At 42.9% G+C, this 16292-nt stretch overlaps 1 protein-coding gene across 1 annotated transcript in view; it reads right to left on the bottom strand.

Annotated features, from left to right (window-relative positions):
* Positions 1-265: 265 nt before the first annotated feature.
* LOC144274236 (ABC-type organic anion transporter ABCA8-like) overlaps positions 266-16292 on the bottom strand; it is a 56400-nt gene continuing 40373 nt past the window's right edge. Inside the window, exons 27-39 of the mRNA XM_077832887.1 lie at positions 15088-15171; positions 14261-14352; positions 13996-14116; positions 12180-12297; positions 11268-11359; positions 9560-9738; positions 8557-8632; positions 7307-7401; positions 6106-6225; positions 5279-5419; positions 3311-3390; positions 1249-1304; positions 266-427 (exon numbers count right to left, since the gene is read on the bottom strand). Coding sequence (XP_077689013.1) covers positions 329-427; positions 1249-1304; positions 3311-3390; positions 5279-5419; positions 6106-6225; positions 7307-7401; positions 8557-8632; positions 9560-9738; positions 11268-11359; positions 12180-12297; positions 13996-14116; positions 14261-14352; positions 15088-15171 — 1353 coding nt within the window. The 3' untranslated portion in view covers positions 266-328. The remainder of the gene's footprint in view (positions 428-1248; positions 1305-3310; positions 3391-5278; positions 5420-6105; positions 6226-7306; positions 7402-8556; positions 8633-9559; positions 9739-11267; positions 11360-12179; positions 12298-13995; positions 14117-14260; positions 14353-15087; positions 15172-16292) is intronic.

Raw genomic sequence — 16292 nt, 5'->3', positions numbered from 1 at the left:
CTCGTATTTGCAACTGCAGATGTATTGAAATTGGACTGATTTTGCCCGTGAGCTCCCTCATCTTCTGTTATTGGCGGCCAACCCCATTTTTGGTCCTTGGCCAACTTTCTAATGCAGTCCCATGTGTCTCAGAATATATTCTTTGCTCCAAAAGGAAATGTAGCCATAGCCAAATGTAATTAATCAAAAAATAGTTTTCATGATGACTGGCTGAACTTTCCTCTCCTGACATTACCATAATACAATGTTAGTACTGGATATAACGTAGTATGTAATTGTACATGCAGATATTGTTTGTAGCAGAGATATAGGACTGTGGTGCAGAGCTTTAGTTATCATCCTGCTGAAGGAGTTTCCATTCTGCTGTACTATCCAGATTCATATCAAAATCCTCTTTCTCCTGCTCTCTTGAAAGCTCTAAGAACACCTGGAATGTGAAAGTTAAAGGAAGGGTCTAATTAATTCCCAGGATTGGAAACAAAGAGCTCAAACAATTTTGTTTTAGATTTAGATGTATTTATCCAACAATCCAAAAGGCACAAAAAGAGGTTGCAATGAAGAGAGAGACATGGCATGAGAAATTGTTTCTGTACTCTAACCCAATGAGATGTGAGCTATCAGAGGATGACATAATTCTGTTAAGTGGCGAAGAAAAACCAACACAGGACCAAATTCTAACATCAGTTACAACTGAGCAAACTCACTGATAACCACTGTTTTGAAATAACCATGGTTTTGAATGCTTGTACATAGGTGTCATTTGCATCTGAATAGAAATTCCATATCAAATCATAAGGCATTGCAATAATTATTGTTCTGTGCTTCTGACAGGTACACAGCATAGACAGTGCTGAGATGACAACCTTTATACCACTTATTGAGAACACCTCTCATTTAGGAGGCAGTGTTCCTAGTGCACAGGGCACTGGATGGGGACTCAGGAGACCTGACTTCAATTTTTGGCCCTGGTTCTGGTTTGCTGGGTGACCTTGGGCAAATCACCTCATCGCTCTGTGCCTCAGTTTCCCCATTTGTAAAATGAGAATAATGATGCTGGCCTCCTTTGTAAATCACTTTTAAATGTCCTGATGAAAAGTGTGGAGTAAGAGCTAGGGATCATTATTATTTGGACTGATCCCCACATGGACATTCTTTAAAATATGTTGGTTACCAGGTTAAATATGTTCATTTTTACACATTATATTTTCTTGCTTCTGTCTCAGAAATATTATAAATAGCACACTGTACCTGTTCCAAAGTGGACTGAGAAAGGCTGTACTCCTCCAGGTCGAAGGTACGTTTAGCTGGACAGAAATGAAAACACATTAGAAATCTCCCCCAAATATATTTCATGACTTTAAATAAAGATTCTTCAAATGTATGGTGAGTCCTTTTTGTTTAGTTCTCCTCAGACAGATGCAGAGAACACAGCTGTGCAAGCAACTGTCTAGAAGTGCTCCCAATAGCCTGAAGACATCCACGTTGCAAAGACACCATCTCTGACTGTATGTAATAATGGATGGGGACAGCTGCTTCCCTATTTGGCCAGTCATGAGTGCTCCTCACCACACTGCAAGTCCCCTCAAATTCCTGTAAGTTTCCCCAGTGGTGCCCAGAACCTTGAGGCTCACAATTCAGTGTTTGTGGCTGAAGTCCTGTATGGGCCCTGCACATCTGACATCTCACAGAGTTACAAAACAATCTATGGCCAGCCCTGGTTACACAATACAGTTTAATTTTGGACGAGGTCTTGACAGTCAACGAGCACAAGATAGTACTACTCAGCACTGATTAGGCTTCAGCTGGAGTACTGTGTCCAGTTCTGGGCACCCTAGTTTGGTAAAGATCTGGACAAACTGGAGTAAGTCCAGAGGAGAATAAAAATGATTAAAGGTCTAGAAAACATGACCTAGGAGGAAAAATTGAAAACGCTGGGTTAGTTTAGTCTGGAGAAGAGCAGACAGAGGAGGGAAATGATCAGTCTTCAAGTACGTAAAAAGTTGTTATAAAGAGGAAGGTGATAAATTGTTCTCCTTATCCACTGAGGACAGGATAAGAAGTAATGGGCTTAAACTGCAACAAGGGAGATTTAGGTAACTGTCAGGGTAGTTAAGCATTGGAACAAATTACCTTGGGAGGTTGTGGAATCTTGATCATTGGAGGTTTTTTAGAACAGGTTAGACAAACATCTGTCAGGCCTGGTCTAGATAATACTTAGTCCTTCCTCAGTGCAAGGGACTGGACTAGTGACCTGTCAAGGTCCCTTCTGGTCCTACATTTCTGTGATTCTATTATATACAATGCAAAGTTACACTGGAAATAAACCGATCAGAAATATTTTTCCTCTGCAAAAAACTGAGATGAGAATGATTTCTTTTTACATTTTGGTAAAAATATTTCAGCAGAAAATGTTGACATTTTGGTGAATTTCTTTTTAGCCCAATCTGTAAAACTTTAAGCCAAAACTGCCTTATGTAGGTGGGTGAGTGGGGGGTGTTGGTATTCTGATGAAAAAAAGTTAGAAATTGAGGAAAGCAGATACTTTCTGTTAAAAAAAATTGATGTACATTTTTTGATCAGTCCTGCTGGAAACACTCAGGGTGAAATCCTGGCCCCATTGAAGTCAATGGCAAAACTTCCATTGTCTTCAGTGGACCCAGGATTTTACCTCCAAATTTTGCTATCTGTAGGATTCACTCTCAAGTTCTCCTGTATGTTTGGACTAAGCAGGGAGAGAGCACTCTGAAACCTTTGGAGGGGAGAGCTAAGGGTAACATTTCCCAGGAAGCTAAGTTCCCTTTTAAAGAGAGAGGGACACATAGATAGACGGACTGAGGCTACCAACTGTTATTGAAAGTCAATGGGACTTAGGTGCTTTTGAAAATTTACTCCAGGTGTCCTGCCTGTAACACGTGGACCACCAGTATAGAGATCTCACCATTCTAGAAACTAGCATCTTTGAATATCAATCTTTTTTAGGAAGACTATCATAATGTCGGGTGATCAGAGCTGATGTCTGATGCTCTGACATCCTTCCAATAAGGCCTGCCTTCCAGAGGCACCCCTCCTGCACTTTCAGAAGCAGCCATTTTAGAGCATCCACAGGACTGCTCAACAGGCCCCAAAGTTGTAGTTCACAGGGCCAGAACCTCAGCTCGGTGTAAACTGCCATAGCTCCAGAGACTTTAATGCAGCTAGGCCTATTTACACCCACAGAGGATCTGGCCCAAGCTTTTTTGACAGAAAAAATATATAGCTTAAAATGCGGCTGTATTACAGAGATTCCAACATTTGACAGCACCCCTCTTACCTGCCTCCAAATTGAAAAAAGCCTGGGACAGAGACTGTACATTTTCCATTGGTATCTTATAGACCATCAAAGAGGGATACCTGAGAGAAGAAATGTGCAGAAGGTGACCAGAACGTTTAAGCAATGATTGGATCACAGTCTATACGTACATGCGCCAAGAGAAGATTTCTGATGGCAAACCGCTCTTTAATCTAGCAGACAAAAGCATAACAGTGGTGCTGGAACAATTTGTATAGTGGGGATGCTGAGAGACATTGAATCAAACTGTAAACCCTGTATATAATGGAAACCACTTCAAGCCAGGGTGCGCTGCAGCATCCACCGCACCCCTAGTTCCGGCACCTATGATAACACATTCCGGTGGCTGAAAAGTGAAGCTAGACACATTCAAAGTAGAAATAAGGTGCACTCTTGTGGTGAAGAGGGTAATTAACCACTGGAAAAACTTACCTACATGATGCCATGGATTCGTCGTCCTCTCCTGAAATCGTTAAATCAAGACTGGATGTTTTTCTAAAAGTTATGCTCTAGCTCAGCCAGAAGTAACAAGATTGATATAGGAATCAATGGTAGGAATTTTATTTCCTGTATTATTCAGGAGCTCAGACTAAGGGCTTCTCTACACTACCCGCCGGATTGGCGGGCAGCGATCGATCCAGCAGGGGTCAATTTATCGTGTCTAGTATAGACTTGATAAATCGACCACTGAGCGCTCTCTCGTCAACTCGTCTCTCGTCAATTCAGCTAATCGCGTCGCTGAAGTTGCGTATCTTAGATCGACTCCATGCGGTAATGTAGACAAGCCCTAAGTCAATGGGATTTTTTGCCAATGACTTCAAATGGTCCAGGATTCCACTCTAGATGATCATAATGGTTCTTTCTGATCTTAAAATATATAACTATGAGAAATGGGGTTCTCTCCTGTGAACACACATACCAGTCATCAGCCTTTCTACTCAGCTTGTATGGCATATCCCTTTCCTTTACCCTTCATCTGTTTTTGTTATTCAGATTGTTAGCTCTTTGGGGTTGGGACTGTATGTTACGATATAGTACCTAATATATTAGGATATTAACGCAACATAAAATAATTTGTGGGTGGTTATGCATACAAGAGAAGCTGGGGTATTGAAAGCACTTGTCCACTCATAGTAAAATTACTTTGTCATGAAACTTGTATCCTTATTCAAATTAATATCAGTGGATTCAGAAGAGAAATATTAGGAAGCTAGGTTTTTTTGCATTGGAGTCACATAGAGGAAGACTCTAAACGTTGAATGATTTTACAAGGGTCCCACTAAGAGAAAGACGGTTGGTTCCCTGGAGAAATCATCTTTTTTATTTTACTAGTATGGAATGTCCAACCCCTAAATGGGATAGTTAGAAAAAAGTAAATAATGGACATCAGCTTGGAAAATATTCCCAAACTGATCAAAATTGTTTGGTAGAACAATTTCTAAATGTACCTTTTCAAAACGTTAGTCTTTCTTATGAAAGTTTATGTGCTGTCCAGCTTTCAGTGTGGTATTCCCTCTCCCTCCATGAGTGACCCAAGAAGTATGTTCCATCATAAGGTGTGCATACTAAATTGGACATACTAACTTCATTACTGTTTCCTCTGGCCCTGATGATAATTAATACTCTTCCTTTTTAATAATCTTTCTGGGCCTATTGTTGCAACCAATTGCCACTCTTTGAAGCCATATTCTGGACTGGTGAGCAGGAGGTGTTGGTGATGGGCTCAGTTGGTGATGGGCTCAGTTGGTGTCCTACCCTCTCCAGCCTATCATCCCCTGGCTTTGTGGATGCTGGAATTCATACACCTCACACACAAACTCAGATCTCTAAGTTAACCCACTGTTGTGCCGATTGCACGCAAATTCAAATAGCATCCAAGCCCACTATGTAACCCCTGCAGCACAGAAGCATTTGCGTTGTCAATAAAGCTCCAGCATTCTTTTAAGTTACCGTTCCTGACGTGCTGCAAGTGGGAAGATTCGTGTAATCTCTGCATGGATGAGATCAACTTGTTCTGGGGCCTTCACTTTAATTTCCAGCAAGTAACCTTTGCCAAACTTGCTTTTCAGGTACTGAATGGAGCCGATACAGCTGCAGAGGAGAGAAGCACAAAGTGAAACACTCATCAATGGTTCTCACTACTCTCTTTTAATAATTGCAACCACATGATGTGAAGAAAGTGGTTGAATTCATTAGTTTTTCTATTAGTTCTCTAGGGGAAGGATTGATATTAACTCAGATTCTTCCTAAGTCTATCTGTCTTCCAAGGGAATACATTTACTTTGTGTTTAAGCAACAGTATTCCTTGGAAGGAGCAGTATCTCTTGGCAAAATAAACTGGCAATGTGCAAGCACTTAACAACAGCTTTGCAACTGAATTTTGACAATATATATTTAATGCTGGTCCCTGAATTTTTTTTTAATCCAAAGCTGTATTCATTTTTGACACCTAGGCCTGGTCTACACTGCTGGGAGGGGAGGGGAAATCGATCTAAGTTACGCAACTTCAGCTACGTGAATAATGTAGCTGAAGTCAATGTATTTAGATCTACTCACCGCGGTGTCTTCACTGCAGTAGGTTGACTGCTGACGCTCCCCCATCGACTCCACCTATGCTTCTCGCTCCAGGGGAGTACCGGAGTCGACGGGAGAGCGCTCAGCGGTCGATTTATCGTGTCTTCACTAGATGCGATAAATCGACCCCCGCTGGATTGATTGCTCCGGAGGTAAGTGTAGACATACCCTTATATTTCTCTAATGTGTCTGCTGCTGCTTACCGAAGCTTTCCAGACACCATGATGGCCACTCGGTCACACAATGACTCAGCCTCTTGTATGTAATGGGTTGTCAAGATGACTCCTTGTTTTTTATTTTTCAATGCAGCACGAACAGCTGTCCTGCAAGCAAAAAGTACGTTTGATTTGCAATGTGTAACTCCTGTGAGTATTTTCCTGCATCGCTGCTCTGACTTCCAGAAAAGGCAGAGACATGTAACTTTCCTCCTACAGCTGCCCTTTTACAATAATGAAAGGAGAAACTAATAAGCTAACCAAAATAGCAGAACTTGCATGATCACTGAACCTTCAAAGTTCAAGGCCATTGGGGTGGAGAGCTAGGGATGACTTGCAGAGAGGAAAGACACAGTGAGGGGGGGAGGGAGGAGGAAGGACACAGTGAAAGAAGAGAAGGGGGGCTAGGAACATAATTGCAGCTTGAGGGTATCTGAGAAAGCAAAGAGACCGAGGCTGGTATGGTCTATTTTGTGCTTAGAAAACGATCACTGATATTTTCAGAGTGATCACAGGCAAATCAGGTGGGAGTCCAGGTGGGGGAAGGGTAGAAGGTCACACTAACAAGGAACCTAAACCTTTAGAATTGAAGTGCTCCTTGTTGGGTTTGCTCATCCCCCTACAAGTAATGATCTGCTACAGCGCAAGGATTGAAATAACGACAAAAAGGTTCCTACGGTTTGTTCTGAAAGCAAGGACCCTTTGGATGTCAGATTATTTTATGAGTGTGAATCAGAGAGAGCGGCCTAGGAGTAACTAAGTCTGGATTGAAAATTCAGACCCTCTCTCCTGCTACCACAGGGCTGGATTCTGTCAAAAGAGCTTCGCTCACTTGCATGGCTCACTAAGAGGTCAGGCAGCATTGCAAAACCTGAGTGCCGGAAACACAAAGGCTGCTCTGCTTCAAATCCTCCCAGGGCACATCACACACCTGACATGCCCCCCAAAACTACATGCCGCTTGCTGTGCAGGCTGCACCCCAAAACAAGTGTAGTAGGGGGTCCTCTCCTCTGCTATGAACCTCCATGAGGCCTTCTCTTTCCCTGAGCCTCGAAAGCTGGTCCCTCTCACTAACAGCGGTTGGTCCAATCACAGATATTACCTCACCCACTTTGTCTCTCTAACAAGCCCAAGGGGCATTCGAACAGCTGGCTTCCATGCTGCCTTCTGGACAGTTAGCCACACTCACCGCACATGATGTTGCCCCATGGGGTCCATTCCAGTCGACAGTTCGTCCAAAAGCACCAGCATGGGCTTGCCCAGCATGCTCAGTGCAAAGCATACCTGATGAGGGAGATCACAAAGTCAGTGGCTTTTACCTTCACTGCGTGCACTGGTCTCATTGGTAGTAACTGCCTTCACTCAGCATAGTCATAGCCAGAATGGCTCAGGTGGTTTAATGCAGGAACCCCCTTTTTTATAATGTGGCATGCACTTTGAGGGACTGTCAACATGTGGTGAGTGTAACTGGTATGAAGAAAGCAAGCTTTGACTGAATCTGCAGGGAATGAACAGGTCAGGCATGTCAGTGACACATGCTGAGGGGGCTTCTCTCACTCACGACATCTTCACCGTCTACTCAGGCTTCTCCAGTGATTCTGACACTGCACAGTAAGGTGTGACCCGCTGTCTGCTAAAGAAACAATGTGTAACATTTCTTTCTCCTTTTCCAAGATGTTCCAGAGAAGGGTGTGAATTCACTCCTTTTCATACCCCTGGTCTTTGGAGAACTTCAGATCCAGTTCCAAACTGCATGAATGGTCCCTCTCTCTCTACTGGGCTGATCCAAAACCTCAATCTCGAATGTCCCTGAACTCTAGAAAAGTTCAGATCCAGAGTTTTGGGCTCAGGTCCGTCTTTAATTAAAAATCCAGGGCAGGGACGCACCAACAATAGAGCAATGCACAAAAATACCACTTGAGGCAGCTCAGGCCTTTTCACTTGCCATTCCAAAATAAAGAATGATTGAGAGGGATCTTCCTGGAAAGGTTCATTCCCTTCTCTAGACACTACTGAATCATCCTTGCCAGGGCTGATTTATCCCTGCCTTATAGATAGGGTTGCTACCTGTCCAGGTTTTCCCAGGATCATCCCTTTTCTGAGATAGCTCTCCTGGGAAATCTGTACACATTGCCAGCTGTCCAGTTTTATAGGCTTGGGATCATTCCAGATGCCACAGTTTTTTGAACCTCTGAGACGACAACTCTACTTACAGAGAGTGCAAAATATTTGCCTTTTGTGTCCTCTAGATGGCACCCAATAGCACTGGTTTAATACCCACAAAGCCAAAAGCATTTGCAGGAAAAAAGATCCCCAAACTTCCTGAAAAGACAACTTGAAGTCTTCCTTCTGAACTCTTCAGGAGGGCCCAGGTGGAAACAGCAACTAGGAAGTGATTGGTTTTAGAACATAAATCACAGGAGAGAACAAAATCCACACCTTTCTGCTTATTCCTGCCGGTAGTTTCTTGGCTGGTTTTTGAAGATGCTCCTGAAGTTTCAGAGCATTCACTACCCTGGTGGGGAGAAAAAGTGAAATGAACCTATCAGGCATGTCTCTCCCTATGGAACCACCTGAAGGGTGGCCTGCTCCTTCCTAGCCTTGAACCCCTCTGTCTGTTACATCATAATAATTTCTACAGCTACCCTTGTGATCTCACAAACTATCATCACTCCATCCTCTGGCTCCCTGCCCAATCTTCTCCAGCAACAATGACGTTCTCAGTCACCCATTTACTTTTTAGCATGTTTATTTATTAAAATATAATTGGCTCAAAACCACCCACCCAGCTATCCTTCCTCTTGTGTCCCCTATTTGTCACAGACGCTTGGTGTGTCTTGGAAATTAAAATACATGCTGTGTGTACTCTACAGCACCAGCAAGCCCGGTTCCTGGACCCTCCTATAGTACAAATAATAACAATAGTAATAACAATTTATAACAATAACAACAAACTGATACTAGTTAAAAAACAAACAAACAACCACCTTCCCGATTTTTCACTATGAAATTTCAAAACCTTGAAATTCTAAAATGTGAACCCCCCTGAAATTCTTATTTTCCTGTGTAGTCATTAGAAAACCTCTCAATTTTTTGCTAAATACACAAATATTTTTGCCGTTTTTCACACTAGTAGTTCCCATTCCAATGGCCAAAAGACAAGTGACCAGGCAAACTCCAGCTTTCCCAGCTGGGCCCTGGGTGCCCAATGAAATGCCTTACAGGGATTTTTTTAAACATTCCCTGCTTTCATTTCATTTAACCTGAGCAAGGGGGGAAAGAGCTCCACCTTTTCTTCTATGTCATAGGTACATGAATGTGATAAAGAAGCTGAACCAGAAACAGCTTTAGACAAGATGGGCGCAGAGGTCGCTAATGGTGATTAAACACAATGTACATCCCTCCACCTGCCATGGAGGCTGGAATCATTTTATTTCTGTACCGTTTGATAGTAACAGCAGCATCTTCTTTTCTCATCCCTTTCACAGCAGCATAAACCTCCAGATGTTCCTGAACAGTAAGATTTGGCCAGAGAGGGTTCTCCTGAGGGCAGTACCCTAGGAAGTCAGTTGTGTCCTCTTCTGGTTGAGAAGCAGCTGCATCTGTCCCCTTCATCACCACCTGCACAAACAATCGGTTTATTCTGGGCTCAAAGGTAGAAGTGTTTCTTCACAGTTTTTAAAATCTCTTCTTCAACATGGAATCCTGCAGACCTCACCAAGGGCCCAGCTGAGGGCTCTGCAGGTTTCAGCTCTAATATGGCCCCACTATTTCAGCACAGTCAAAGGGAGACAGGGAAAAGAGGTAAAATGCAGTTTCCTTTTTGTAATGCTGTGGGGAAGGAGTGAAAGGAAGGGGGCTATAAGATTAGGGGTAAACTAATAGGAAGGAATTATTTACCATGTTCATGAAAGGGACCTCGAGAGGTCATCTAATCCAGTTCCCTGCACTCATGGCAGGATTAAGTATTATCTAGGCCATTCCTGACAGGTGTTTGTCCAACCTGCTCTTAAAAATCTCCAATGATGGAGATTCCACAACCTCCCTAGACAATTTATTCCAGTGCTTGACCACCCTGACAGTTAGGAAGTTTTTCCTAATGTCCAACCTAAATCTCCTTTGCTGCAATTTTAGCCCACTGCTTCTTGTCCTATTCTCAGAGGTTAAGGAGAACAATTTTTCTCCCTCCTCCTTGTACCAACCTTTTATGTACTTGAAAACTGTTACGTCCCCTCTCAGTCTTCTCTTCTTCAGACTAAACAAACCCAAATTTTTCAATCTTCCCTCATAGGTCATGTTTTCTAGACCTTTAATCATTTTTGTTGCTCTTCTCTGGACTTTCTCTCATTTGTCCACATCTTTCCTGAAATGTGGTGCCCAGAACTGGTCACAATACTGCAGTTGAGCCCTAATCAGCGCGGAGTAGATCGGAAAAATTACTTTGCCTGTCTTGCTTACAACATTCCTGCTAATACATCCCAGAAAGATGTTTGCTTTTTTTGCAACAGTGTTACACTGTTGACTCAGATTGTTCTGCATTTTCAGGTCCAGGATGTGGACAAATTGGAGAAAGTCCAGAGAAGAGCAACAAAAATGATTAAACACAAATGAATACATCTCAGAACTGTAGCAATTAGGCTGCAGCACCCAAATCCAACAAGTCAAGCTTTTCCCACCCTGTAAGACAATGTTTGGAAACTAAGGTTGCACGACTTTGATGTCATTACTGCAAACTTATTGTTGTTTATTGTATGTTTCAAACTCTTAGGGTGAAATCCTGGCCCAGTTGAGTATGTGTACATTGCATCTGGAAGCGAGCTTCCCAACTGGGTCTACAGACTTGTGTTATCACGGCTCACGCTAGCATGCTAACAATAGCTGTGTAGATGTTATTTTGATGTTGCGGCTCAGGCTGGAACTCAGGCAACCTCCCGGCTTCTTTTAGTGCTCTAGCCTGAGTCCCACAAGCGTGAGTCTGGGCGTGGGCTGGAAGGCTTTCTTCTAGATGCAGTGTAGATATACCTGTTGAAGTCAATCGATCTGCTGCCATTGATTTCAATAGGACCAGGATATAACCCTGGAGTTTTCAGCTTTCAGTTAGCATTCAGAATAGACAATTCTCCTTCTCCTCTTTCCCAGGTTTCTCCTACCTGTCCAGCAGTTAGGGACGTGTCTCCAATGATCACCTTTAGAGTTGTGCTTTTGCCAGCCCCATTGGGTCCAAGTAGCCCGAAAACCTCACCTAGAATAAAATGGACAGATGAATACCATCTACTGGAACTGCTAGCAACTGTACGTCACTACAAAAGAGAGGGGGCAGAACCAGGGAAATCTAACATTTTTGCAAAGAGTTGCAGCTATTTTTCTCTACTGGACTAGTGCCTCATGCAAATGGTTTGGAATATTGTGTAGAAGGCTTTTATGTTTCCTGAAACTGATCCACTTGATGGTCTGCCATTTGTGCTGGCGGTACAAATATGTACTCAAATCTCTGAACTGGTGATGAGATAGAGAAGCATTCCTGGGTCACTGATTTAAATTCCACCTGGGTTGGTAGGGACTGAAGTTCTCTACCATCTGATGCTTGTTCAGTGGCCATTGTAAACTCCACTGATAGGGCCAGTCAAATCCCTATGATCAGATTCCAGTCACAGTTACACCTGCATATGTCTGGAGAAGTCTACAAAATTTAAGACTCCCCAGCATAAAGGAAATCAGAATATGGCCTCCAGTATTGAGGTGTCTATATCACAAAATCAACCATTACTATTTCCATAAATATTGGCAATCTTAACAGAGAGATGGAGGACCGCCAGAGATTACACACCCATCTAATTCCATAGGTTAGGTTTGAGAAAAATTAGCCAGGTAATGCGAGGACACTTGCAACAAGCCCCTACCCAAAATTACTTGATTTGTCATGCTTGGTGCTTGTGATAAATAGAAGACTTCAGTCACCAGTGGTGTTAATCCAATAACTTTCACAAACTCTAAATATTCTATTAAACAAAATGCATAACATTGTTTTAAAAACCTCTAGTGATATACTTGTTTGTTCTGACCTTTTTTAACGCAAAAGGAGACATTTCTTGTGGCGACTTTCTTCCTTTTCTTAAAAATGGAGCTGGCCTTCTTGTCTTTGTATTCCTTGCGTAGACTGTTGACGCTAAGGATTGGTCTCTATGGAACAAAAGCAAACCACCATCACTTTGATAAAATATATGGCTGTAGCAGATATGGCCCAATCTGAGAAATGAATGAAAGATGATCAAGAAAACTGTTCCTTCGAATTCATTTGGTATCACAAACCCTCCTCACTTCCTTCCTCTGCTGACATTTTAAAATTTCTAGTTGACTATTGTTAACTATGTGGACGTGTGGATTTATTAAGCACAGTTTGAGAAGCAGCTATCTATGGCTCAACACCCAGCTCTGAAAATGCACATGGTAAGAAAAAGTTGGGTGTTTCTGAGGCTTCTGTGGTTGGTGGCCTTATTACTGAAAAATCATTTATGGACATCACTTGTCATGAGCGCCATTCAGGAATTTTCTGCTGGAATGATTTTCTGGCAGAAATGCAAATTTTTTCTTGGTAAGGGATCCCCTTTTCCAGGCAGCGCTGCTTGTGACTACGGCTGGTTGAAAATTTTCCATCTAAACTTCTTTTCGATGGCAAGTTGGGCTTTCAGATAAATTAAAATGTTCATAGAAAGTGTCTGATTTTTGTTATAAAATAAAATATATATAAAATATAAAATAAAATTTTGTTATAAAAAAATAATTTTTGTTTTTTGGATGAAAACTGTTGTTTGACAAAAAGTTGAATTTTTCTGCAAAAAATCCCATTTCCCAACTAGCTCTGCTTGTGACACCAAGAGCCTGTTAAATGTTTTCCAGTGTCCAGGGCCAACTTTAAGCACAAAGCATCTTGAGGCACCGCCCAGACTCTGCCAATTCACAGGCTGCCCTGTTCTTCCTGTCTGGCAGTAGGATGGAGCCACCATCTCTTCTCCCTGCCAGTGACATCAGCCAGAGGAAAATAGGTAATATGTGAGAAACTCTCTTTAGCTTGTGTTTTCCCCATGACCAGGAGGTATTTTTGGATAAAAAGTCTTGAGTAAGATTAAGCAGCTCCCTTGTGCTCTGGCTCTAGGGTGAAGACAGGGAAGACTCACATAGCATAAGCGTAATGCAGAAATGGATGGTTTTACTGCAAAATGAAATATATAAAGAGCTAGCATTTAACTGCACTGTGCCCTTCGCAGATCAGAATGAAGGCCTGGTGAAGATTAAGCAGATTTAAAGTCAGGCTAACTGCTATGCATTACGCTGTAGTTTACAACTACATCAGCAAACGTTTTATTACAGAAGTCTATAAAATTTAAAAGAGCCACCAGCATAAATGAAATCAGAACGTGGTCCCTAGTATTCAGGTGTCTATATCACACAGCCAATCATTACTCTTTGCTTTAAGAGTAACAATCTTAACAGAGAGATGAAGGCGCGCCAGAGATTAAACACCCATCTAATTCCATTTGATATCAGGTTTGATAGCAATTGGCAGGGCAATGTGGGGAGATGTGCAGCGTGCCTCTACCCAAATAATGTATTGTCATTATTTAGGTTGGACATTAGGAAGAACTTCGTAAGTGTCAGGGTAGTTAAGCACTGGAACAGATTGCCTAGGGAGGCTGTGGAATCTCTGTCATTGGAGGTTTTAAAGAACAGGTTAGACAAACACCTGTCAGGAATAGTCTAGTTATTACACAATCCTACCTTGAGCACAAACTAGATGACCTATTGAGGTCCCTACCAGTCCTACATTTCTATGATTCTATGATTTCGTGTTGGATGCACATTCTCCTTATTCATTTTTACCTCTTCCTGGTTCTGACAGGTCATCACGCTGCTGGATCTCATTCTTTCAGCTTGAACATCTTCATCTTCTCCTTCAGACTCTTCAGGGTTTGGGCGGAAGATCTCTTTCCTTGGAGAGATTCTACAGAGAAAAGAAACCAAACTCAGTGTTCTTGAAGCATATGGTACAGAGGCAGATTGCCACACGTAGCTCCTGTGTCATGAACACCTGATCTATTCAGCCCAAGGCTCAATTCAATTTGTATAGATTCTGTTTTGCACAGACCTGAAGATTGGATCCTCTCTCGTAGTTTTTCTTCCGTATTTCCACTCCAGACATCGCAGAATGAAAATAAAAATAATACAGTGCAGGTATGGCTGGAAAATAAGCAAAAGACAATGGGTGAAATGCCTGGATCCATTGATGTCAATGGCAAAACTCCAATTTACTTCAGCAGAGCCAGGGATTTTACCCAAATACTTCTTTTCAAATTTCAGATTTTAGCATCCCATGTGAAGATAAACGGAGTGCAAAAAAAGACAGAGGCATGGCCTAGCGATTGGAGCACAGGACTGAGAGCAGGAACAACCCAGATCTAATATTGGCTCTGACATTGACTCTGTTGTCTTGCCAGAGAGAGTGTGAGGATGGATTATAGCTCAGTGGTTAAGGCCCTCGCTTGGGAGGTGAAATCAGTTCTACCAAGGATGGAGAAATTGAGAGAGTGGGGGGAAGAAGGAAGGAGGAGGATGCTATGATGCAGGAGTGTGGAGAGAGCCTTCAGGAAGTGGCAGATGCACAAGGGTACTCACGCCCACATGAGAAAAATGCCATGAAGGTAACGCTTGTACTGCCCCCCCCTCAGGTAGCTGGAATGGATGGCCCCTCTTTACCAGTGAGATGTTGAGCCCTCTCAATTCCCCCTGAAGTCAATGGGGGGTTGAAAGGGCTCAGCACATCACAGGATTGGGCAGAGGATCTTTTCTTTTCTTTTTTTAAATCTCAGAGCAGCAGTGTGAGAAATTTTCTGCAACGAAACTTCATTCAGCAAGAGGAGGGCATTGAAAACAGGAAAACTTCACATCATCTTGGAAATGGAAGTTTGTTCTTACTGCCAGGCTAACAAGCAAGTGGCCTTTGCTCAGCATCATTTCTTGATCATCTTCCCAGGGGTTAAATAAATGGTCTGACGACACCTGCATAAGGATAAAACAATTTACAGATTAGAAACAGCGACAATGTCCAGTGGAGAGTAAAAGTGAAAGCCTACATCCTTTGAATGTAAGATAAGATTGAATTTATCCCTCTGTGTTTAAACACATATGAGCTCTCCGCAATGCTTTTGGTATCGTTAGAGAGAGTGTACGGGACCTTCCTAGACCTCTGTTTCAAAGGGGCTTTACAGTTTATCATTTGGCCGCACAATTACTCAGCACTTCATTGGTTTGGCATGATTGGACTCACTCCTATAACTCAATGAGAGATCAAGGTGATGCATCCCTGAGCCTCCCGCTTCCACCACATCCTCCATCTTCTCTTCTATCTTGCCCTCCTTGCTTCCTGTTTTCCTCCCACCACCTTTATGTTCTCCCTTCTTCCTTCCACATCCATCTCCTACCTTTTCTTACCCCCACTAGACCCTCATCCTACCTTTCACTGCTCCTTTGCCTTCTTTTTCTTGCATCCGGCAACCCTTGCTCTTCCCTTCATCCCCACCATTCGCTGCCATCCCCTCCACCCACTCTGCCAGTCTCTTCACCTCTAACTTCCCCCCCACCCCAGCTTACCCTCTCTCCTGATTTCTCTGGAACGCCCACCATCCACAGTTCCTTTACCTCCCTCCATCTCTATCTGCAGCTGCCCTCTAATGGTGGCACTCTTCCCACAGCCCTTGCCCCGTGTCATTTCCAAAGAACCATCATAGGGCCACTAGATTTCTCCTCTACTGCTATTTTTAACCCTTTTCCAATCTCACTTCTCCTCCTGCCTCATTCTTCTCTAGGTAGATGTGACCTACTGCCTCCCTGACTGCTCCCCATTCATCTTCCTCTTCCAGATTGATTTCGGCTCTCTCCCTTCCTCTCATTACAGTCCCTCACGTATTCCACTTCCATATTGACCCCTTGGAAAGCAACCTGTGCAGCTCCTTAGACAGCTGCCTCCTTGGTTTCATCTCCTTGTTTCCTCTGCACCACACTTTCACCAGTCCACTACAGTCTTTGGCATAGGGCTTACATATGGGGAGAGTGCTCATAGATACAAAATACTACCACAGAGCCAATTCCGAAGAGAGGCTGAGCATCTGCAAATTCCCACT

Source organism: Eretmochelys imbricata, chromosome 14, assembly GCF_965152235.1.
Source record: "Eretmochelys imbricata isolate rEreImb1 chromosome 14, rEreImb1.hap1, whole genome shotgun sequence".
NCBI classification, from domain to species: domain Eukaryota; kingdom Metazoa; phylum Chordata; order Testudines; family Cheloniidae; genus Eretmochelys; species Eretmochelys imbricata.
The sequence above is the reverse complement of the archived record's forward strand: the minus strand, read 5'-3'. Positions and strand labels throughout refer to the sequence as shown.